Source organism: Dendropsophus ebraccatus, chromosome 9, assembly GCF_027789765.1.
Source record: "Dendropsophus ebraccatus isolate aDenEbr1 chromosome 9, aDenEbr1.pat, whole genome shotgun sequence".
Taxonomy (NCBI): Eukaryota; Metazoa; Chordata; class Amphibia; order Anura; family Hylidae; genus Dendropsophus; species Dendropsophus ebraccatus.
In genome coordinates, this window is record NC_091462.1 from 41,682,884 (window position 1) to 41,707,927 (window position 25,044).

General features: G+C 46.6%; 1 protein-coding gene across 6 annotated transcripts in view; it reads right to left on the minus strand.

The window, feature by feature from the left end:
• Positions 1 to 25,044, minus strand: part of SLC19A1 (solute carrier family 19 member 1) — a 64,651-nt gene that overhangs the window by 3,755 nt on the left and 35,852 nt on the right. For 5 of the 6 annotated variants that reach the window (XM_069983071.1, XM_069983073.1, XM_069983072.1 and 2 more), the window contains 3 exons: positions 1,922 to 2,675; positions 574 to 766; positions 352 to 493 (listed from right to left, as the gene is read on the minus strand). In XM_069983071.1, coding sequence (XP_069839172.1) covers positions 352 to 493; positions 574 to 766; positions 1,922 to 2,675 — 1,089 coding nt within the window. Of the gene's footprint in view, positions 1 to 351; positions 494 to 573; positions 767 to 1,921; positions 2,676 to 12,866; positions 13,055 to 25,044 lie in introns of all 6 variants that reach the window. The other variant, XM_069983070.1, reaches the window with a different exon arrangement.

The window sequence follows — 25,044 nt, forward strand, 5'->3', positions numbered from 1 at the left end:
AATACTTACACTAAGTTTTACACACAGCTGAATGGGAACAACCAACATCTATTACCATACCACACTACATTTTCTTTAGATTTTTCCCACAGCTCAGTAAGATCTGTAAGTACTTTCCCTTTTGCCTACAAACTAATTAGAATTTTTAAAAGTTTCAATTCCTAAGTCAATTCCATAATTTTTTTTCTATAGTTTTCTGTTAAAAAAAAATATATAGAATCTGGGTCAATGTCCTCTAACTGTAACTTAAATGATACCAGATTTTTTGAATAATTACAAACCAAAACAAAACTAACCCTAAGCAGTGATCAGACCTGTTATCTGGCATTGTGTGAACTTCTCATAGCTTACCTGAGGGTGCACGGAAAGCGCCAAGCCTCTCTTGTCAGCGATAATAATGGTGATGATTGTTTTCAGTATTGTAGCAAAGAAGGTGTTGATTCCAAATACCAGTGCACACAGTTCTTTGGACATAGAGCTAGCTATCTGAAAACTTAAGAAAAAAATTGCATAGTTTACCTGTGATCACACACTGCAAATAGCAAATGAAAGCATAAACCATTAGTTACTTACATAGCAATAGGAACCAAGAATTGGTATGAACTACGGAAGAGGATGTAAGCCACATAGCACACCCAGATATTTGAGGTAGAATTCATCAGCATGAGAAGTCCTGCCTGGAAAGCAGTGACCACCCCAATAACCAACTCTGACCATAAACTCCAGCGGATCTTAACATACCCCGCAGAAAACGATGTGATAGCTCCTGGAGGCCAAAGGGAAATAACATTATTAGAACTCATATTGCACTAGGCCTGTACATTTAAAACATACATCAAAATTATAAAAAAAAATAAAAAAAAATCAACTAAGACTATATCCCAAGGTTGAATGTATATAAAATGACATAAAAAATTAATTGCATAAAAATGGATCGGCAACTTATAACACCATATCATTCATCCATACAACATCCCCTAAAATCCAATAATCAAAAGATTTGGGCAAATTGTGCCAAAGCTTCAAATGGATGTGTAAGACATATGATGACATCAGTTATACGAGAAGGGTCCTGCATCTACATTGGAGTATAGCAGTCACATGACTACAACAAAAGGGGAGGAGCTTAACCCTATTGCAGCTTTATAAGGAAAATGCTGTTGGGGGGGGGGGGGGGGGGTTATACTGCTGCAGCAAACTAATAAGCTAACTAACAAGGTAGCTGAAAAGCACAGGAATGTCCATTACATGTAATTTCTACATATACTGCACCCCCTGCTTGATACTGCAGGTAAAGACTGTTGTGACATCACTTTTTTTTTTTTTTTTAGAAAACTGAAACCTGTCTGATCTAGTAAATTGAGAGAGATAGCACTATATGTGCTATAAGTGTATATTAGAATTTGTTTAACTTTGCTTATGAACTAACAAAAAAAAAATAGTTTTTGGCTGGAGTTCTTCTTTAACTAGCAACAATCTGGGTGATTGGTGCTTGCTCACAGCACCTCCTGGGCCTTTCGCAAATCAGCCAATCCTAACACCTTTTATGTTGCTTATGCGGCCTATTGTGTGACATATAAGGTTAGTCACTAGCAAAACTGAAGTACAAGCAGAGCTATAAGTCTATAACTCTCCATTGTCCTGTACTAGACATACAGAGCTGTGCTGTACTTTGTCATTTAAACAATCAGGGGACACAGCATTGGACAGTCGGATCCTGGCTAATCTGATTCTGGACAGTTTCTCAATTTTAGAGAACCATAAAGTGGTTCTATAATTTCCTTTCCTTGATTTATGTAAAATGTGGAACTACTTCCTATGCACTGAAGGTAACATGACTATGTTAAGTTACCAGGATAAATACATTAATAAAATTGGTGCAAAGGACAACAGTTCTATAACATATCTTTAGAAATCTTACCAAGAAGTGTAGAAGCAGCATCGACACCCCCATTGTACACCTTGCGGTTGTCTATGGTAGGGTAGATCTCATTCCATAGAATCTGCACATAGTACAGCATAAGGTAATACCCCGCAGAATTAAAGATCCACCACAGCGACCAGATGCGCAGTCTGGGATGGCGTACATTTCCTTTCAGTTCTAAGAGCATGCGGACAATCACAGAGTCTTTCCAGCCAGTGCACCACCCCCCAACTTTGGCTTCGGGATTCAGTTTTTGTAGGTCAGCCTGGTTAACCCCATTTTGTTGCTTATCAATCCTTTTGTTGAAGAAAAGACTTTTCTTGGGACGTTTCAGAAAGAGTGTAAGGACCAGCCCGAATATCATGAAGCCCAGTGAGATGTAATTGAGAGTCATAAAGGGGACGCCCCCCACTGTGACACACAGCTGTCCTAACACAGAGCTTAAGAAGACCCCCATAAGCACAGAGGATCGGGAGTACCCCGCTGCCCTCTGATACCTGGATGGAGAAACCAGTGAGAAAATGTATGAAGAATAAGCAACCCGGGCCGCCATAGTGATGCCATAGAAGAACTCCATAAACTGCATGGCCATTACATCTGTCCCAAAGACGAGCAGTAACCAGACGGAGATGTGGCTGAGGCTCTGGAGGATCAGCACTGGCTTATACCGCAGGTAGTCAGTCAGAAGAAAGACAGGCACTAGCACCACCATGTAGGAGTAGCTCAGCACCGGAGTAATCTCATTGGTGACCTACAAAGAAAAGAGGAAAAAAAGATATTAAAGTTGGTAAGAAGCAGAAGCAGTGTGGGTTTTGCAGCTCTGTTCCGTGAAGTAAATTGTAATACCACACACAACCTGATGACAGGGGTGGTGCTGTTTTTGCAAGAAAGCACCTGTACTTTTTCTAATCCTGGATAACCCTTTTAAAGCATTTATGTTGGCTTAAAGGGAATGCATGATCTAGATTTGTCTTTTCTGATTAGACCCAGATACTGAAACATTTTGTTATATAAACATCTGTTTATATTTTCTGATTGTAATTTACATTTTGAGCAAAATAAAATATTATTTTAGCAGCATTTAGTTTCACTGTAGTTTCAAACAACTTTTGGACATGTTGGCAGAAAGAGCCGGGAGAAGACCTCGCTAAGCATGGTCCTCTCCCAGCTCAGACCCGGAACGATCAAAACTTTTGACACGTCTCTATGACATGTTCAAAAGTTTTTTGAAACGACAGTGGCGCTTTAATGGCAAGCCTCACAGACATAGACACAATGAACATCTCTAGACCCCTTTTCTTTGTATGGGACACATGCTCTGTGACCACCATGACCTGGGAAAAGGTCATTCGACACTGAGAGGGAGGCGGAGTTGCTATTGTTTTGGTTATCACTGGTATCAACTTTTGCTGTACAGATCACTTTCCAGCAGCCCCCTACTTATCATCACACACAGAATAGGAAGTCTCAGCTTAGTTTTTAGCCTAGTGGCCAAAACCAATAAAATTAGAAACATCACCAATTTTAAAAAAATATATATTTAATACAAAAATATAAACAAGTTTTTTTCTGGTGACACATTCCCTTCAATAGTAGTAAGTATCAGAGTAGCATCCACATGAAAGCCAAGATCCAAGGTTGCCCAGCAGAACATTGCCTGGAGCATCATGCTGCCTTTGCACTCGTCGTCTTCTCTTAGGGATCATCCTGGTGTCATCTCTTCCTCAGGTAAGTGACACACATGCACCTAGCCATCCATATGATGTGAAACACAATGTGCTACACCTTGCTGGACATCTTCCATTGCTCCATGATCTATTCTTCATGCTCACTTTCTCATTGCAGGCACCCTAGGCGGTGAAAAGGGGTCTCTATGGGCACTTTGACCAGTTTACGGTTACACAGCAAGTTGCAATGTATTGCATGTTCTGACACCTTTCTATCATAGACAGTAGTGATGAGTGAACGTCAGAAAAATGTCCATGTTAAGCCACATGGCCGTACACAAACACTTGGCATTTATATACCGATGTCTAGAGAAAATAGATGCCGTCCGAGGGAGTCCTAGAAAACATGGAAACAGCCATAGGCTTTATCCAAGTTTTCCTGGCAGCTGTTGGGGGGCATCCAGTTACTCCAGACATCGGACGCCACGCGGCCAAACATGGACACTGTCCTGTTTGCTCATCACTAATAGACAGCATTAAAAGAGTCTGTCAAAGTTTATTGCCTGATCTCACCCAGCATGGCCAGACTGAAGGCCCTTTTACACAAACTGATAATCGTTAATGAACTTGTCAGCGGATTTGATCTTTTATACATCCAGTAAAATCATTTTCGGTCGCACATCTGTCTGGCCGATAGCAATGCATTTAAATGGCTGCACAAATGACACAGCGATTGTTCACGCAGAACGGCTGCACGATTATTCCCACCTTGTAAAAGCACTGCATAAGGCCACACATTGTCCCGTCTGAAAGGGCCCTGATGTCCCCAAGTATAGGAATCATCATCACAATCCTGTAATCCAATGACCCAAGCCTCATTGGGTGGGATTACAGCTTGACTTGTATAGGCAGTGTCTCTACCTCCTTGACTTGATATGGCTCATCAGCGTACAATGCAGTAAGGAAATCACATGTTTTATCATAAAAACAAACTTATTTGGGTAACTAATAAAATCTGAAGGAGGGAACTAATGGCGCACATCCTTCAGGTACTAGTACTGGTTTAGGGGATAAAAACTTACTTAAAAAGGTTCCCTTTAACTTTCTCAGTAATTTTTCCACTATAACCCCATTGGAGATGGTGTATACAGGCACCATTGCTCTCACTGCAATGGATGCTATATGCACATGTAAATAGTATTGAGCAGATCTGTCAAACTGTTTGGGTTTTGCAATGTTCTCCAAACTCGAAGACTTAGCATTAAATCCCTGTAGCTGCAGAAGCTGGATGCAGCCTATGGTTGTCCCCATGTTTTCCAGGACTACCTAGGGTGGCATACAACTTCTGCAGCCGTGGGGAATCACATGCCGAGCCTTCAGGTTTGGAGAACATCGCAGAACCTGAACAGTTTGACAGGTCCACTCAACACTACATGTAATAAGTTGGTTATGCAAATTCTGGGAGACAGTTTCTCTTTGAAGGGTAAACTAACTACCGAATCATGGGTGTATTTTTTGTATAATATTCTATATACATGCAAAGTTAGAATAGTCTAGAATCTAGACTATTCTAACTTTGCATTTATATAACTTAATTTATTAGTGTTCCTAGCTGTTACACTGTTCCTTTAACCCCTAGATGACCCATGAAGTACAGTAACATCATGGATGTCTGTCACCAGACGACCCTTGATGTAACCTTACGCTATGAAGGTGCTATGAAGTGCGCTCCGGGGGACACTGCGGGGATCCCGATAGTTTTAACGGAACGCCAAAAGTCTCTTACCTTCCTCCGTGTGGTCTGATCGGCGCTCTGCTGATTGATTCTGCCACAGGCAGGCTCTATGAGCAGAGCGCCTATTACAATGATCAATGCTATGCCTATGGCATAGCACTTTACAGAGTATGCAATCTAATGATTGCATGTAAGTCCCCCAGGGGGACTTAAAATGTGTAAAATAAAAAAAAGGAAAAATGTTCCTATCCCATTATATAAATAAAACATATAAAATCTATCCAATCTATTAAAATATAATAATCGGCATCCCAAACGGCATAAACGAAAAGAGGGAAAAAAGCACCAGGATTGCAGTTTTTTGTTACATTATAAATATAGATAACATCCAAACTACACAAATATGGTATTAATAAAAACTAGAGATTATGGCGCAAAAAATTATACCCTATACAGTCCCATAGGTGAAAAACTAAAATGGTTATAAGCATCACAATAGGCCCATTCTATTAACAATTAATTGCAAAAAAAAAGGATTTCATTAAAAAATACATTAGAGAATCTGTGTAAACCTGCATATGGTTGTGTTCGGGCTGACCTATAAAATAATGGTATCATGTCACGTATAGTGCATTACGTAGACACAGGAACCCCCCCATAAGTTACCATATTGCATTCTTTTTTCCAATTTCACCAATTTATATTTTCATAAATAATATTTTTGGGGTTCCATCATACATGTTATAGTAGAATGAAAGACGCTATTACAAAGTACACTTATTACCAAAAAAAAAAACAAAAAAAAACAAGCCCTTACATGGCCCTGTAGATAGAAAAATGAAAGTGCTAGAGCTTTTAGAAGGGGAGGAGGACAAAACAAAAACGCAAATATAAAAATTGTCACGGTCCACTGGGTCACTTTGGGCTTGGTCCTCAAAGGGTTAATGTACACTAACAAGCATCATCTCGGGGTCAGAACTGTCAACCCTGGAAATAGTAATCTGGTAATAAAGAGAGCCCCCCCTCATCTGTAAAGCTACTATCTCTAAAGCGGCATCACAATGGTTACATGTCTACAATCTCTATCAACTGTGACAATCCCCACCGCAGTACGGCATGAGGGCCATCAATCTTAATCACTATCCTCAGTGGGCACCACTCTTGTGTCCCCTCATGAACAAGGTACCTTACATTTATGTCAAACTGTGCTAAGAGGTTAAAGTTGCTGCCTGGGGATTTTGTTTTTAAATCTGGCCAGTTCAACACTTGGGGAACTTGTTATGAGTGTGTTGGCCCGCCGTTCCTGCTAATCCCCATAGCGTTCCAGTTCCAAACAGCCCGATAGCAAAGTAGGTTCTGGTTTTCTCCTTTTTATTTTAAGAACTGTTTTTACTGTGTATGTATGTGTCTGTATATTTTGTACCATCTCTTTTTTTTTTATTGTGACCTGTACTGTATGCACTGTCCTTTTTTATTTGATATTAAATTTCACTTTAATAAGAGCTTTCCTGTGTTCTAAAAAGGCCCTATGTCTCTGAAGTAAAACGTTACCAGGGGTAAGTGATTACCATAAGATTGTGATAGATGTAATTTGTAGTTGCCTTAGGTGTGCATAAGGGTAAGGCGTCACGTCAGCCTTATTGTGACGTGTGGTGGCAGCAAAAAACGTGTAACTGGGTGTTCGGTTCTGGTTGGTAGCTGAACCAAGACGGTCCGAGGTGAGCCCGGTTGCCTACTAGCCAGAACCTAAGTCACTCACCTGCTGTGATTCCATGCCAATGATGATCCAACAGTGCTCAGTCCCTGCTGCTCACCATTTCCTGCCCATTTCTTGACACAAAGGAACACCACCCAAGCCAGTTTGTGTCTTAAGTGGGTCGCCTCTATGGCCAGTGATGGGATGAGTGGGCAAAGGAAATTTAGGGCTAGTGAGCACTTCAGTGGGGACTGCCACCATTGGAACAGCAGTGGGGGGGGAATCAGGGCAGATGAGTACCTTTAAAGGAGGACTACCTTATTTTCATCTCTTGAAATGTACTGCTATTAACATGAAGTTATTTTATCAGAATTTCTCTGTAAAGTAATGCTCCTGGTCACCTATTTGAGTTGCAGGTCCTTATACAATGGGATTACAGCCATGCTGGAGAAATGCCAAACTCTATCCGTACATTCTCCAGACTGGCAGGGGTTGGACCCCCCAGGGTCATAAACTTATTGCATATCCTAGCAATATGCCATAACACTATATAAGGGGATTAAGAAGGTTAGTGAAACTGGGTGGGAACTTGTACTGAGCTGGCTTTTGCTGACTTACTTATACAGTAATACATGACTCTGCATTATGGCAGACTATATTTAGTCACTTCAAACTTTTTTCGCAGAACTTATTCCTGAGTGCACATATCATTGACTGAAAGGTCCAAAGTCTGCAGCCCTATCCCCATAACAATCCCTCCTTTCCTAGGCCTTAGTCATAAGAATATAATAAAGATAAAAAGCAACTTATGCCTGCTAACACTAAAAAAGCTGATGTTAATACATAGGAACTGATGTGTATGGGGATTTAGATTCAAACTTTGTACAAGGGGAAGTGCCATACCATAGGCTATCATGAGGTCACTGGAGCAGAGGAGATGTCCGCTTCGGGTCTCTCACCAACAAATATCTTTTCATATGAAATAAATCCTTGACCATCTGGCACAAAGCCCCTGGCTAGTATCTATTTGTCTGTAAAATACTTTTTTCTTTAGGCCCAGGCCCAGTGGCGTAGCTACAGTGAAGGCAGGGAAGGCGACTGCTATGGGGCCCCTGCATGAAGGGGGCCCGAGGAAGCCTGCCCTGCCTTCATGGTAGGTACCACGCTCCCCCAGGGGTCCAGAGAGGAAGAGGGACCCCCACTGCACTGTTCAGCCCCCTCACTGTAGTGCCGGGTGAGCGGGCTGAACAGAGGAGCAGGACCTGCCAGACGGCACAGGAGAGGGATTAAGGACCTTTGATCAGCAATGTCTGTAGCACTGGTGTACATGTGTGTGTTTGCTCCCAAAGATGTTCTGCAGCAGCTTCTATTAATGCTGGGCTCTAATAAAAGAACCCACCATTAATATCTGCTGCATTTTCTTTTATTTCTGGTTGAGTATTTCTTATTACACTGAGATGATTTCCCTGTGTACAGTATACTCATGGTGTATACATCAGCACTAGTGTAATCACATTACAGCGTATATATGTGTGTATGTCAGTGGCGTATCTGTATATATGTTAATGGTGCCTTTGTGTGTGTATATGTGCGTCAATGTCTGTGTTTGGCGGTGGGGGGGGGGGGGGGGGTACAGGATTTATGGGGGCCCATACAGTTTTTTTGCTATGGGGCCCCATGAATCCTAGCTACGCCCCTGCCCAGGCCCATCTCTGAAACTCTCATCCACTTGGCGCCTATAAGCTTCCAGAACATTCTACTTCTTAATGTCTTAATAAGAAGGGACTCTGATAACACCTTGCTTTTTCCAGCTGGCAGGTTCCCCTTAACAAGTCGCTAGTCCTGGATCTTAAACTCCTCAGCTTGTGGCTAGATGACTGATGCCTGGGTTTACGGAATGGGCGAAGGTCACAGTTCACATGCTTTCACAGCAGTTTGCTGCTTAGTACATTCCTCCAGAAGTAACGTGTGTGTGTGTGTGTGTGTGTGACAATCCCTATGCATACTTCAATCCATTTTGTTACAGGAGGAAACCAATTAACCATTGTGTATTATGAGGCATAGGACAAGTTCAAGTGGAGTGCTGGTATATACTAAATACCACAATAGGTAATGCTACACTGTGATAGGAGTCTATGCACTTAAACACCACCTGTATATGTACATTTTCTACGTTATTACGTTTGTATTACACTAAGGCACCTTATATACATTCCATCAGTAGTCTCATAGTGAAGCTGTCTATCAATGAGCGATATAGTGCCAGGTTATATGTATCCCTTGATTTCCGGGTGTGTGCCATTCTCAGTTCTGGCTCACTGTTTTTCCTCTACTCATGTATTTATGTGAATAAAGATTTACTGTGACTTTATTTGGGCCATAGCAGGTTTTTTGTTTGTAGGCAGCTTATATAGCCTGCGCTGCTGGGCCTAGTATTGAGCCCTCTTGATTGATTTTACTTTTAAATCACTATATAGGGGCTCCTGCCCAGCTATTATATTTAGAGTATTACCATGTTTCCCCGAAAATAAGACAGTGCCTTATATTAACTTTTGTTCCCAAAGAGGCACTCTGTCTTATTTACGGGGGATGTCTTTTTTTTGGGGAGCGGCACCAGAGAAGGGGAGGAAGACTGATGAGCGGCATGGGAGGGGGTGAGCGGCATGGGAGGGGGTGAGCGGCACAGGACAATCATGGGAAGTTAGGAGAGCAGTGGCAAAGGGTGGTGGACGGCTTTACTTTCGGGGGGCAAATTACTTTCGGGGTGGGGTACCTTTATTTTTGGGAGGTGCCCTACTTTGGGCTACTTGGTAGATTAGTTAGGGGGGTCTTATTTTAGGAGGATGCCTTATTTTTGGAGAAACACGGTAGTGTATACTGAGATACAGCTTTAGGCTATGTTCAAACAATGTAAGTTCCATGGGAATCATGGCCGTGATTCCCACGGAACTTACGTAGTGCTGCCTTCTGAGGGAATCCTAGCCGGATCTATAGACTCCGGCCGGGATCCCTAGCGCCATAAAAAAACTGACATGTGAGTGCACACAACGGAGCATGCGGCTCCGGCCGCTGGCTTCATTGTGTGCAGTGGGGAGTTCTGATGCAGGTGCGAACTTAGTGGCGCTAAAGATAATCTGGCCGTTACTGAAACAGGACGGCCAGTGTCATACATAGTGTGACAACAGCCTTAGTCTGTCTCCTTGTGAGGGGATTCTCCCTGTGAGATCTTACAAGCAGGAGATCAGTGTTGAGCAGCTTCTAAAGCAGCGTTTCCCAACCGGGGTGCCGCGGCACACTGGTGTGCCGGGAAATGTGCGCTGTCACTTTAAGCATCCTGAGAAGCTGCGGCCTTATGGGGGGCACCTCTGGGGGCATTATTAGTTCACGGGGGGAACCTCTGGGGGCATTATTAGTTCACGGGGGGCACCTCTGGGGGCATTATTAGTTCACGGGGGGCACCTCTGGGGGCATTATTAGTTCATGGGGGCATTATTAGTTCATGGGGGCACCTCTGGGGGCATTATTAGTTCATGGGGGCACCTCTGGGGGCATTATTAGTTCATGGGGGCACCTCTGGGAGCATTATTAGTTCATGGGGGCACCTCTGGGGGCATTATTAGTTCATGGGGGCACCTCTGGGGGCATTATTAGTTCATGGGGGCACCTCTGGGGGCATTATTAGTTCATTGGGGCACCTCTGGGGGCATTATTAGTTCATGGGGGCACCTCTGGGGGCATTATTAGTTCATGGGGGCACCTCTGGGGGCATTATTAGTATATGGGGGCACCTCTGGGGGCATTATTAGTATATGGGGGCACCTCTGGGGGCATTATTAGTATATGGGGGCACCTCTGGGGGCATTATTAGTATATGGGGGCACCTCTGGGGGCATTATTAGTATATGGGGGCACCTCTGGGGGCATTATTAGTATATGGGGGCACCTCTGGGGGCATTATTAGTATATGGGGCACCTCTGGGGGCATTATTAGTATATGGGGCACCTCTGGGGGCATTATTAGTATATGGGGGCACCTCTGGGGGCATTATTAGTATATGGGGGCACCTCTGGGGGCATTATTAGTATATGGGGGCACCTCTGGGGGCATTATTAGTATATGGGGGCACCTCTGGGGGCATTATTAGTATATGGGGGCACCTCTGGGGGCATTATTAGTATATGGGGGCACCTCTGGGGGCATTATTAGTATATGGGGGCACCTCTGGGGGCATTATTAGTATATGGGGGCACCTCTGGGGGCATTATTAGTATATGGGGGCACCTCTGGGGGCATTATTAGTATATGGGGGCACCTCTGGGGGCATTATTAGTATATGGGGGCACCTCTGGGGGCATTATTAGTACATGGGGGCACCTCTGGGGGCATTATTAGTACATGGGGGCACCTCTGGGGGCATTATTAGTACATGGGGGCACCTCTGGGGGCATTATTAGTACATGGGGGCACCTCTGGGGGCATTATTAGTACATGGGGGCACCTCTGGGGGCATTATTAGTACATGGGGGCACCTCTGGGGGCATTATTAGTACATGGGGGCACCTCTGGGGGCATTATTAGTACATGGGGGCGCCTCTGGGGGCATTATTAGTACATGGGGGCGCCTCTGGGGGCATTATTAGTACATGGGGGCACCTCTGGGGGCATTATTAGTACATGGGGGCGCCTCTGGGGGCATTATTAGTACATGGGGGCGCCTCTGGGGGCATTATTAGTACATGGGGGCGCCTCTGGGGGCATTATTAGTACATGGGGGCGCCTCTGGGGGCATTATTAGTACATGGGGGCGCCTCTGGGGTCATTATTAGTACATGGGGGCGCCTCTGGGGTCATTATTAGTACATGGGGGCGCCTCTGGGGTCATTATTAGTACATGGGGGCACCTCTGGGGGCATTATTAGTACATGGGTGAACCTCTGGGGGCATTATTAGTATATGGGGGCACCTCTGGGGGCATTATTAGCTCATGGGGCACCTCTGGGGGCATTATTAGCTCATGGGGCACCTCTGGGGGCATTATTAGCTCATGGGGGCACCTCTGTGGGCATTATTAGCTCATGGGGCACCTCTGGGGGCATTATTAGCTCATGGGGGCACCTCTGGGGGCATTATTAGCTCATGGGGGCACCTCTGGGGGCATTATTAGCTCATGGGGGCACCTCTGGGGGCATTATTAGCTCATGGGGGCACCTCTGGGGGCATTATTAGCTCATGGGGGAACCTCTGGGGGCATTATTAGCTCATGGGGGAACCTCTGGGGGCATTATTAGTTCATGGGGGCATTATTAGTTCATGGGGGCACCTCTGGGGGCATTATTAGCTCATGGGGGTACAGCAGGGGATCCTACATACAGGGGGCATCACACATTCCTACTCACTTTACTGCACATAACACCAAACAGCGCAGTTACTATGGGAACCTACAGGGGGGAGAAAGGAAAGGAAGTTGCTAGAAATGTACGGAGCATAAATTGTTTGTCTCGCAGGTTCTGAAAAGATGAAACGTATCTGGAAGAAATCATCATGGAGGACTGGACTGGACGGAGAGGAAAAGGGAAATTGACACCTCAGATCAAAGAAGACGTCACCTGTGAGTCACTGTTTTCTTATTTTGTAGAACATTATTTAGTAGGGGTGCCCCGAGGAAATTTGTTTTTCCGAGGGGTGCCCCGAGGTGAAAAAGGTTGGGAAGCACTGTTCTAAAGAATACACTGGAGAATCTGCACAAATCATACATAGGAAAAAGCAGAGTGCAGGTGCTCCTGGTATAGCCTCGCTCACTATATCACTGCTCTGCTGGTTGCTTCAGACAGGGAAGAAATTACCTCAGCAGCATTCTGTACACAGGTGTCACACAGAGGAACAAGGAGAGTGGAGCTGGAGTGGAGTCTGTCAGGAGGGAGCTGATAGATGATGACAATATTCTGTAATTCATCCAGGACAGATGGTTTCCTATTACATATAAGTAGGTATACAATTTTCTGGTCGCCAGAATGGTGGTCACATGACCCAGCTGAAACAAAGAAATGAATGGATACAGCTGAGCTGGAATGACCACCAATGCTGCAGGAATAGTACTGGCTAGTATATTATATAAAACTGCCAACAGTTCTACATAAAAGAGGGAACAAAGGTTAAAATAAACCTAATATTCCAGGCTAGAACATTAGTTGAATCGTTCTTGGTAAGTGCTCAGAGCACTTCCCCAGCTGTCAGATTCCCTTTAATCCTTCTTATATCACTAAAGTTGCGGCCAAAGGTTTATTTTCTGAAGCAACATTTTGCCAGAACTTGCTGAGTTAAAAAAAAAAATAAATAAATAAGCAAAGGAAACCCCCCCACTGTGCACCCAGGACTACTTCTGAGGGAAAAGAACAATCCGGCCATGACTGCGGTCAGCATCTGTGTAAAATACAGTAATACACGGGACGGACAGGAGGTTTCTTTCATTTTTACCTTTTTTTTTTTCCTGTTGCTTATATAAAGCCATCGATGACTTGGCTACCGTACTGAGTAAAGAAATCTACTTTATCTTTCTTAAAAAAAAAAAAAAGCTTCACATGTATAGTGCGGCCACTATGAAACCATAGAAGGCTACTCACTCTCTCTGTACAGGACAGGGAGTCATACATCTCCCATATGGCACGGCTGATTCATCCCACAGAGCATTATAACAAGGTCCACTCTATGAAGTAGGAAAAGGAAGGGCAGTGTACAGACGGGGAGAAAGGTGTAAGGGTCTGTTCACATGACTAGGTATATTACATGTAATGATTATCAATATGGGTGATCATTGTTCACTCACTTTTATATCCACTTGCATATTAGGGTGGGTGCATACTGCACACTTGTACATCACATGTATCCAATAGGATCCTGCTGAAAACAAGATGCTGACCTATACTGTGGCATACTGCAGAGGGTGTTATTCATTTCAATGCAACAAACAAAGTCATCTAGTTTAGAAGCTAGGTAATGGGACTCAAAAGTGCAGCATTCCATGTGATTGAGTCCTGGTACATTAGCATATAGCAGCAAAGGCCTTGGTGGCTCCATTCAGGCCACTGAAATGAATGGTGCCCACTGACGTACACCAAGTATACGTCACTATCATTTTCTCAGAAGGATTCACATAGATACAGGCTAAGTACACTATAAACAAAGTGTTAACCCAGCCTTTTAACCCCTTAACGACATCGGGCGTAAATTTACGCCCTCGCGCCCTGGTACTTAACGCATCAGGGCGTAAATTTACGCCCGATGTTTCCCCGATCGCTGTGTGTTCGCACACAGCGATCGGGGAAGATGGCCTGCTATAAATCATAGCAGTCCATCTTAGCTTCTCGGCACGTGCTTACGATCGCCGCTATTGGCTGTTCAATTCAGATCAGCCAATAGCGTCGATCGGAACCTTTCCGGGTCATTGGTGACCCGGAAAAAATGGCGGTCGGTGCTGTCCGAGGACGGCACCGACCGCCATTACTGTAAAAAGTTATGGTGGTCACGGTGCCACCGACCCGATCGCCGTGAACGGCGGGCCGTTCACGGCGATCGGGCCGGTGGCACGGCGATCAGAGTCCACAAAAATAGTAAATACCTGCTCTGGACCCCTCAGCTAGGTAGCTGAGGGGTCCAAAGCAGGTATTTGTACATTACTCACCTGTCCCGGGGTCCTGATCGGCGTCTTCCGGGTTCGCGGCGTCCTCCGTCATTCCGTCTGGTCTTCGGCTATTTCCGGCGGTCCCCATCGTCTTTTTTCGGCTATTTTCGGCTCCAGCCTCGTCTTTTTCCGGATTTTGCGCTCTGCTGCCCTCTAGCGGCTGATATGTGTAATACACTTAGCAGCTACAGGGATGTTCAGAATGTAGAAAAAGTTTTTTTTTTTTTTCTATTTTCCACACTCTATCGCCGCTGAGTGTTGATCAGCATCTTACGAAAGTGTGCTGCTAATCAGCAACTCCTCCTTTTTGGCGTAGGGTGTTTTTTTTCTATATTCTACTGCCACGGTCTGCTGATAAGTGCCGCACATAAGTGCGGCATTTATCAGCAACTCCTTTGTTGGCGTAGTTTTTTTTTTATACTTACTGTAAAAAAACACGTAAAAAACACTACATTACACCACACTACATTGAATAAAGTTTGACACTACACCACTACATACCCCATATACTAGTCCCCGTATAAAGATGGCCCCCAGGGTGTTTTCGGCGTCGGACGCATACATTATTATTGCCTCCGACACCGAAACAGCCAGTGAGGATGAATGGGGGGATCCTTCTTTCCTCCATTCACCCTCATCGTCCTCATCATCCAGTGACATATCTGGGGGTAGCGTAGCGTACGCTGCCCCCCAGACACGTCTTTTCCGCCAGTACCGTCCCAATAAGAGATCACGGTATGGCGTGAGATTCTCCAAACTCTGTGAGAGTACCTCAGGGTACACTTACAGATTTAGGGTACGTGCACACTGCGGAATAGCGAAGGATAACCCTTTGTGCATTCCGCAGCTGGCACCCGCCGATGGACTGATGCGGGCGCGTGTCTCCACCCGTGTCATAGACTCCAATCTATGCACGGGCGGATTCCATCGTCCATCCAAAGAATGAACACGTTGGACGGAGAGCGGAATCCGCCCGTGCATAGAATGGAGTCTATGACACGGATGTAGACGTGCGCCTGCATCACTCCGCCGGAGGGTGCCAGCTGCGGAATGCACAAAGGGTTATCCTTCGCCATTCCACAGTGTGCACGTACCCTTAGCGTGTATGAAGGAAGGGGCACCCGAATCCAGCCCCCAGATGCGCCCCCCCCCCCCATCCTCCGAGTTAGTGGGGAGATAGTTTGGGACCTGATCTTCCCACTGCTGGATAAAGGTTACCACCTGTACGGGGATAACTTTTATACCAGCACCCCCCTCTTCCGGTCCCTCGCTGCCTGAGCTACTGTAGCTTGCGGCACGATCCGAAAATATCAGAAGCAGTAATAGAGCCCTAATATTTAGCAGCCATGGAGCGGACCCAGCGCTTCTGGATATGAGGGACCCCGTATCGCACCAGGACAACATTCTCCAGGTGACGTCCCCCACACTGGAAAACAGGAGACCCCAGAAGAAGTGCAGAGTGTGGTGTAACAGGGGGATCAGGAAGGAAACCATTTTCCAGTGTGACGCCTGTCCTGATCACCCCAGCCTCTGCATACTGGATCGCTTCAAGGCACACCACACGTCACTGGGGTTCCACATTATCTAAATTCTGTCCCTTATTCCTATTTCAGGGGTCACGTTGGTCCAGGGATTATTCTGATCGCCATTATGGAGTCGGGAAGGAATTTTTTCCCTGTGATGAGGCTACTGTTGTCTGCCTTACTAGGGTTTTTTGCCTTCCTCTGGATCAACACAGGTTGAATTTGATGGACACCTGTCATTTTCAACCTTATAAACTAATAATTGGCCTAATACCCCCAAATAAATTAGAATTGTCCCTTTTCCCCAGCTAAATAGATATGGCCGCCAATCCCATTAGAGGATGCCATGATGCAATTACAAAGCCTCTGTGCGGCCAGGACAGCAGAAACCCCCCACAAGTGACCCCATTCTGGAAACTACACCCCATAAGGAATGTAACAAGGGGGGCAGCGGGGATATGGTCCCCTGGTGACGGCCACATTTGGGACGTGAAAATGAAAAAAAATGGTATTTATTTTCTCGCCACATGTTCTACGTAAGTGCCCGTCACCAGTGGGGTCCATATGCTCACTGCACCCCTTGTTAGATTCCTTATGGGGTGTAGTTTCCAGAATGGGGTCACTTGTCGGGGGTTTCTACGTCCTGGCAGCACAGGAGCTTTGTAATTGCGACATGGCCTCCATCCTCCATTCCAGCCTCTAAATGGCGCTCTGTCCCTTTGGTGGCTTGCCCTGTGCCCATATGGCACATTATGCCCACATGTGGAGTATTTTCGTACTCAGGGGAAACTACCCTACACGTTTTGTGTTCATTTTCTTTTTTAACCCCTTGTGGAAATGGAAAAAATCAAGGCTAGACCAACATTTAGTGTAATTTTTGTAAAATTTTTACTCTAAATCATTAATCTTGTCATGATTTTTTCATTTTTACAAGGGGCTAAAAGATAAAAAAAAAACACTAAATGTGTAGCGCAATTTCCCCTGAGTACGGAAATACCCCACATGTTAACATAAAGCGCCATGCGGGTGCAGGGTAAGCCTCCGAAGGGAAGGAGCGCCATTTGGTTTTTGAAGGCTGGATTTGGATGGAATGGATTTCGAGGGGCCATGTTGCATTCAAAAGGCCCCTGTGTTGCCAAGACAGTTGAAACCCCCCACAAGTGACCCCATTATGGAAACTACACCCCTCAAGGAATGTTACAAGGGGTGTAGTGAGCATATGGACCCCACTGGTGACGGGCACAAATGTGGAACAATGTGGCGTGAAAATGAAATATTACATTTTTTACACTATAATGTTGGTTTAGCCTTGAATTTATCATTTTCACAAGGGGATAAAAGAGGGAAAAAAAAACAAAATGTGTAGCGCAATTTCCCCTGAGTCCGTAAATACCCCACATGTGGACATAAAGCGCCATGTGGGCGCAGGGCAAGCCTCCGAAGGGAAGGAGCGCGATTTGGATTTTGGAGGTTGGATTTGGCTAGAATAGATGATGAACGCCATGTCGCATTTACAGAGCCCTCGTGCTGCCAAAACACTGGAAACCCCCCACAAGTGACCCCATTCTGGAAACTACACCCCTCAAGGAATCTAACAAGGGGTGCAGTGAGGATATTGACCCCTTGATGACGGGAACATTTGTGCCATGAAAGTGAAAAAATGAAAATATTCCCTTTCACGTCACATTGTTCCACATTTGTGCCCATCACCAGTGGGGTCCATATGCTCACTGCACCCCTTGTTAGATTCCTTGAGGGGTGTAGTTTCCAGAATGGGGTCACTTGTGGGGGGTTTCCAGTGTCTTGGCAGCACGAGGGCTCTGTAAATGCGACATGGCCCTTGAAATCCTTTCCAGTGAAATTCAGCTTCCAAAAGCCAATTGGCGCATTTCCGTACTCGGGAGAAACTGCGCTACACATTGTGTCTTTTTTTTCCTCTTATCCCTTTAAGAAAATGAAAAATTGAAGGCTAGAACAACGTTTTAGTGTAAAAAATTAATTTTTCTTTTTTCACGCCATATTGTTCGAAAAATCTGTGAAGCACCTGTGGGGTCCAGATGCTCACCGCACCCCTTGTTACATTCCTTGAGGGGTGTAGTTTTCTAAATGGTGTCCCTTTAGGGGTGTTTTTTAGGTTTTGGCACCCCAGAGCCTCTGCCAACCTGAAGTGGTACGGTCAAAAATGACCAAATAAAAAGAAGGCGTTGAAATTCACTAGGCACTCCTTTATATCTGAGGCTTGTGGTTGCGTCAAATAGCGCAATAGGGCCACATATGGGGTATTTCTATAAACTGCAGAAACGGAGCAATATTGGGGTGCATTTCTCTGGTAATAGAAAAAAAAATTAAAATTTTCAAATTTCTTACACACTTCGCTTTTATTTCTGTGACTCCCCTAAAGGGTTAAAAAACTTTCTGGATATGCTTTTGCAGAGTGTGGTGGGTGCAGTTTCTGAAATGGGGTGCTTTGTGGGGCTTTCTAACATACAGGCCCCTCAAATACACTTTAAACCTGAACAGGTCCCCAAAAATATCTGATTTTGAAATTTTACTGAAAATTTGGAAATTTGCTGCTAATGTTTTAAGCTTTCTATTGTCTAAAAATAAATGAAAGATCGTTTAATAAATGCCGCCAACATAAAGTAGACATGTTGCTAATGCTATTTAATATATAATTTATGTGGTATAACCACTTTCTGTATAAGCAAAAAAGCTTTGGCTGTCCGGACATGTTGGGAGTTGTAGTTTTGCAACAGCTGGACAGCCAAGGTTCCCTACCCCTGATTTAAAACAACCATTTGTACGATGTTACATTCACAGTCTTCCTCTAAAAATAATACAGTGTTAGTTTCTGTATACACAGATGTAGTGCTGACAAACTATAATTATAGGCAATGTTCACATAAGAAAATGGCTGTGTGTGTGCTGATGTGCATCTGCGTGCTTGCAAACATACCCCTCTATACCACCCCATACTTGTGGCAAGCCCATTCAGTTTATTGGACACACTGCAGTCTATGATCGACTATTTCCAAAATGATACTTTTAGCAGACTGTGCTGGTTTAATTAAGTGAACAGGGGGCGTGGCCTAGCAATGGCTGAGTAAGGACGCACGCTACCGAGCTCCTGCCATGAGGGGACCTTCAGGGGCTCTTTGACCAGCCAGCAGACACCCAGACCCGACCCTATGCCGAGGACAAAGAAGGGGACACCCGCCTCTACCCGTAGCCTCCGCTCCCGGACCAGACAGAGCAGCCTGGACGGATATCTGAGGCAGACCCCGCAGCAAGGCCCGGAGCCCAGAACGCCGGAGCGCCCGCCATTACAGCCAGAGGCCTTACCTTACCGCTCCCGGGCAGCACGGCCGGCATCGGCGGAGACACCGGACCGGGACCTTCAGATAAGTGGTGCCCCATCGGCCCCCTCTCCCGGTCGCTCACCCCCCCGGCCCGAGTCAGCCTCACAGCCCGCGCGCGGCATCCCGTCAGTGCCTCACTCCCCAGGCGCACGGCCTGGATCACGCGGCTCATCGCTGCTTCCCGGCACGTCCATTAGTGAGGGGGCTGTGCGGACAATACACCAAGGGATACCGGTCACGTTAGTGGCGGGGACTGCGGGCTGCCGTTCCACAAGTGATATAGGGGCCCAGCCTTCCATCACCGCGGGGCCGCCGTCTTGTTCTCCTCTGAGAGGATCCTCACCCCCTCTGCTCCTACTCCCTGCTGCTGCAGCAGCTACATCTGGAATTGCTCTCCCTCCCTATCTACCTGACTCTCACCCAGGCGGCCCAAGTTTAACCACTTCAGCTCCACTAGCTGCTGCATCATCTCATATCATTATGGCAGCGCAGCCAGCGCCCTCTCCTGCAACAGTTACTAGACACGCTATTGAGGGGTCTACAGTCCAACCACCGTGGGACTGGCAGGAACACATGAAGCTATTGCCCACCAGGGTTGAGATGGAATCTTTTGTGCAGCGATTGGAGAACTCATACAAGCAGGAGCTCAGCTCCATAAAAGCAGCTGTGCAAAAAACTGAAACTAGACTGGAGGAAGTGGCTGCTGACCACCATACACTGGCCATCCAGGTTACTGATCTAACCGCGAAAGTGGTGACGCAGGAAACACACCTGGCTCAACTGTACCGTCTTCATGATGATAATGAGAACAGGAGCCGGCGAAATAATATTCGCATCCGGGGGTTGCCGGAGGCTACCAGAGCCACAGACCTCATTTCTACACTTCAGGGTATCTTTGGTGCCATTCTACAGAGACAGAATGCTGAGGAGCTGGAGATTGATAGGGCCCACAGGGCTTTAGGGCCTATGAACCCGGATCCCAATAAACCACGGGACGTCATTTGCAGACTACACTATTATTCTGTGAAGGAGGAGATCATGCGGAAAGTGCGGAATGAGCCTGCGTATGACTTTGATGGTGCCTCCCTGACATTTCTCCAGGACCTGTCTCGGCACACTCTATCTCAACGTAGAGCCCTGAAGCCGCTCTTGGAGGTCTTAAGGGATAGGGAGATTCCCTATGTGTGGGGCTTCCCGTTCCAGCTGGTGGCTAGGCATGGTGGTCGCAGATATGTTCTACGCGACCCGTCTGACCTCCCTGAATTCCTGTTGGCCCTGGATTTGCCTGCAATGAGACTGGCGGACTGGTCTCCTGTTCCTGTCCTCCCCCCTCGTAGGGGGGCCTCACTACCTGGAAGAGCAGCTGATGATCCGGAGGGTTGAGCGCCCTTTCCACCGCGAATTCTGATGTGACTGTTTTTATGCCTGGCAGTTTCCGTTTATTGGATGGTTTCTGGGGTTTATGTGCCTTACATGCTTTAGGGTGGCGAAGGGAGGGGGAAGATATTACCTTGCTATTGAAAGGTTTCTATATCATAGTAGCGGGTAGGGATGTGTATGCATAGGTTGGTGGGGAACTTCGATAAGAGGTCTCAGACTTCATGTTGTAGGGGGGGGGGTGTTAAAGGGGATGTTCGGGTCTGGGTTGTTATACATCAGCATTCTTTCTTTGCAAACTGCATGTTTAGCTGGTCGTTGTAGCTACATACTTGTTCGCAATGGTTCAGTGGTTCAGTATCACGGTCCTTCTCGTGGAGGACATGGTTATTGTTATTGCTAGACACTCTCTCACTTAGGGTGGGCGCTTAGGTGCGCCTTTATAGTGTATGCTTTACCTGTAGGGATTAGTTCCTTACGGCTAGGAGGTTTCTTCTGTGAACCTCTGTGTTCTGTGTACCTTTTCTTTCTCTGTTCTTTTCTTATTGCTGCTTCTCTTTCTTTTCTTTTTCTGCTTTGCTTGTTCAGTTGTCTACTTTTGTGTTTTGTGTCCCTTCCTCCTCTTCCCCTTTTCCCTTTCCCCCTCATTTCCCCCCCATATTCCCTATCCACTTACACCATGGCTGTGGCAAGCCTCAGACTCGCCTCGCTCAATGTGAGAGGCCTCAATGAACCGATCAAACGCAACCGCGTTATATATTCCTTGCACAAACAGAAATCACATGTTCTTCTTTTGCAGGAAACGCATTTCCGTGAGGGCCACGTGCCTCGGCTGCAGTCCCGCCGTTTTCCACATTGGTTCCATAGCACCAATCCGGCTGCCAAGTCTAAAGGTGTCTCGGTGGCAATACATAGGTCTCTTCAGCACGTCCTCCTTGATACGTTGCTGGACCCACAGGGTAGGTTTGTCTTTGTTAAATTTAAGGTGGCCTCCACCATCTATACGGTGGGTAATGTGTATCTCCCCAATTCGGACCAGGGCAGGGCCCTCAGGGATATTCTGACGACTGCTGATACCTTTATTGATGGGATCTTCATCCTAGGGGGCGACTTCAACCTTACTCTGGATCCCCTGATAGATACGTCGACTGGTAGATCCTCTGTTCCCAAGACGGCAGTTTCGACTGTTAAAGGGGCATTGCGCGCGCAGAGACTTGTAGATGTGTGGAGGGTGCTACACCCTACTGATAAGGATTTTACATACTTCTCCCCCGTGCATCTGGGATACAGTAGGATTGACATGTTCTTTGTGTCCCAACACGCGCTGCTCCATACCCCTCACGCGTCCATTGGCACGGCTTTGTGGTCCGACCACTCCCCAATATTCTTATCCCTGGGGGTCCCTGATGGCGCCCCTACTGAGTGGACGTGGCGCCTCAATGAGACGCTACTGCAGGATGTAGTCTGTAAGGCAGCCGTGGAAAAGGCGATCCTAGACTTTCTGGCAGTACATGCTACGGATGACACGTCTCTTCCTTTGCAGTGGGAGGCCCTAAAATGTGTCCTACGGGGGGTCTTTATCCAACATGGCGCGCGTTTAAAAAGGGAGCGCGGCGCAAAGCTTAGCGCTTTACTCAAGGAACTGCATGCCACCTCTAGGCAACATAAGCGGACAGCGGCAGTGGACACGCTGGCTAGGTTGACGGTTCTCAGGGAGCAAATAGCGAGCATTGTGCAGAGAGCAGAGGTGTCCCAGAAGGGCCGCTTTCGCAACTACCTTTATGCGTATGCAAATAAATGTGGCAGGGCCCTGGCCCGTCATATTCATCCCCGGACCGCTCCTACGTATGTCCCAAGCATTTCTACCCGTTTAGGGGGTTTGACTCATAATCCCAAATTGATAGCTGAATCATTTCGAGAGTATTATGGCTCGTTGTACTCCTTGAAAGGGTACTATGATAACCTGCCCCCGGAGATACGCAGAGCCAAGATATCCGAGTATGTACATGCTACTGCACTGCCTGTGATAGAGCAGGAGACGGCGGAGACACTCGATGCTCCATTCACTCCTGAGGAGCTGGGCGCCGCAATTTCAGAACTTAAAGCTGGTAAAAGTCCGGGCCCTGATGGGCTCACCTCTGCTTTCTTTAAGATGTTCAAGGAGCGCTTGGCTCCCTTCCTGTCGGTTGTGTTCAACTCAGTTACTGCTACGTGTCCATTTCCAAAACAGGCTTTGGAGGCTCACATTGTGGTTCTTCCTAAGCCTGACAAGGACCTCACACAATGCAATAGCTATAGACCAATATCGCTTATCAATTGTGACATAAAGTTATACTCTAAGATGCTGGCGACCCGCCTGAATGCCGTCATACCGCAGGTGATCCACCCGGATCAGGTGGGTTTTGTCCCGGGCCGTGAGGCAAGGGACAACACCATGCGTACCATCTCATTGATAGCCCACGCCCATGAGGCTAAGCTTCCTGTCTGCTTGCTGTCGGTCGATGCGGAGAAGGCCTTCGACAGGGTCCATTGGCAATTTCTTTCGGCTGCCCTAACACAAATTGGGTTAGGCGATGCCTTTGTTAGTAAGGTCATGGCGCTATACTCCTGTCCTTGTGCCAGGGTTAGGGCTAATGGGATCCTGTCGGGGGCCTTCCAGATCTGCAATGGTACACGTCAGGGGTGTCCGTTGTCGCCCCTTCTCTATGTTCTGACTATGGAACACCTCGCGGTAGCAATACGTAACAACCCGAGTATTCACGGCATTCAGGTTGGCTCGGAGTGTCATAAGACAGCACTCTATGCAGATGACTTGTTGGTTTATGTCACTTCTCCTTCCACTTCCTTTCCTTATCTAGTAAAGGAGTTTGAGGTCTTTGGTAGACTAAGTAACTTTAAGGCCAACCTGTCGAAGACCGAGGGTCTAAATGTTTCTCTTTCGCCTGATGTGGTCCGCGCCCTCCAGGGCGCCTTTGCTTTTCGGTGGCATTCCGACAGTATACTGTATTTGGGGATTCGAATCCCCGCTAAACTAGACTCCTTATTTCCCCTAAACTACCTCCCACTGCAGAGGAAGATCCTCGCGTGTTTGCAAGCCTACCATAGCAAATTTCTCACATGGTCTGGCAGGATGAACGTCTTGAAGATGGACATTCTGCCGAGATTTCTGTATTTATTTCAAACAGTGCCGATATACGTCCCTACCACTTACTTCACAGTGCTGCACCGGGCATTCACTAAATATGTCTGGGGTGATGCTAGACCTCGCCTTAGCCGGAAGATTCTCTCAAAGCCCAAAACGCAGGGCGGGATGGGATTGCCAGATTTAAAGATCTATCATGACGCAGCAGTCATGTCTCGACTCATTGACTGGGCCAGACACCAACTCTCTAAGCGATGGGTGACAGTGGAGATTGCGCTTGCCCCCGTTGCTTTAGCGCTGGCTCCCTGGCTAGCAAAGGCGGACCGAGACTCGGTGCAGGGGTGGCCTTATTTGACCAAGCACACGCTTGCAGTATGGGATACCTGGATTGCCCGGTCCCAGATTTCTCTGCGCCCAGGGCCCATGACGCCTCTTTTTGACAATCCATCTTTTCGGCCGGCTCTCGCGGCTCATACTTATCTGGTTTGGCAAAAAGACGCTCTGCCTAGGGTCCATCAGATTCTCACTGGCGCTCGGTTGCCGCCATTGACATCTCTTTACCCTGACCGTCCTGCGGGGAGACTGCCCTGGCTCGAATACAACCAACTATCTTCCTTCGTAGCTTCCCTGGGGTTTGGAGCATCTACCTGCCCACCTCTTACTGAATTTGACGATTGGTTCCTGTCGAGTGGGGTGGAGAGGGGGGTTCTTTCAAGAATGTATGGTTTACTCCTGTCGCTATGCAATTCTGGGCGGGCTCCCTTTTTTGCCATGTGGGAGAGGGACTTGAACATAACGTTCTCCCCAGATGAGACTCTCAAAATCTGCACTTTTACGCATGGCCTTTCCCTCTCCTCTCACTCGAAGGAAAAAAGCTATAAGTTATTGTCTAGGTGGTACAGATGTCCGGCCACCATACACCGCATGTACCCTGAATCTACC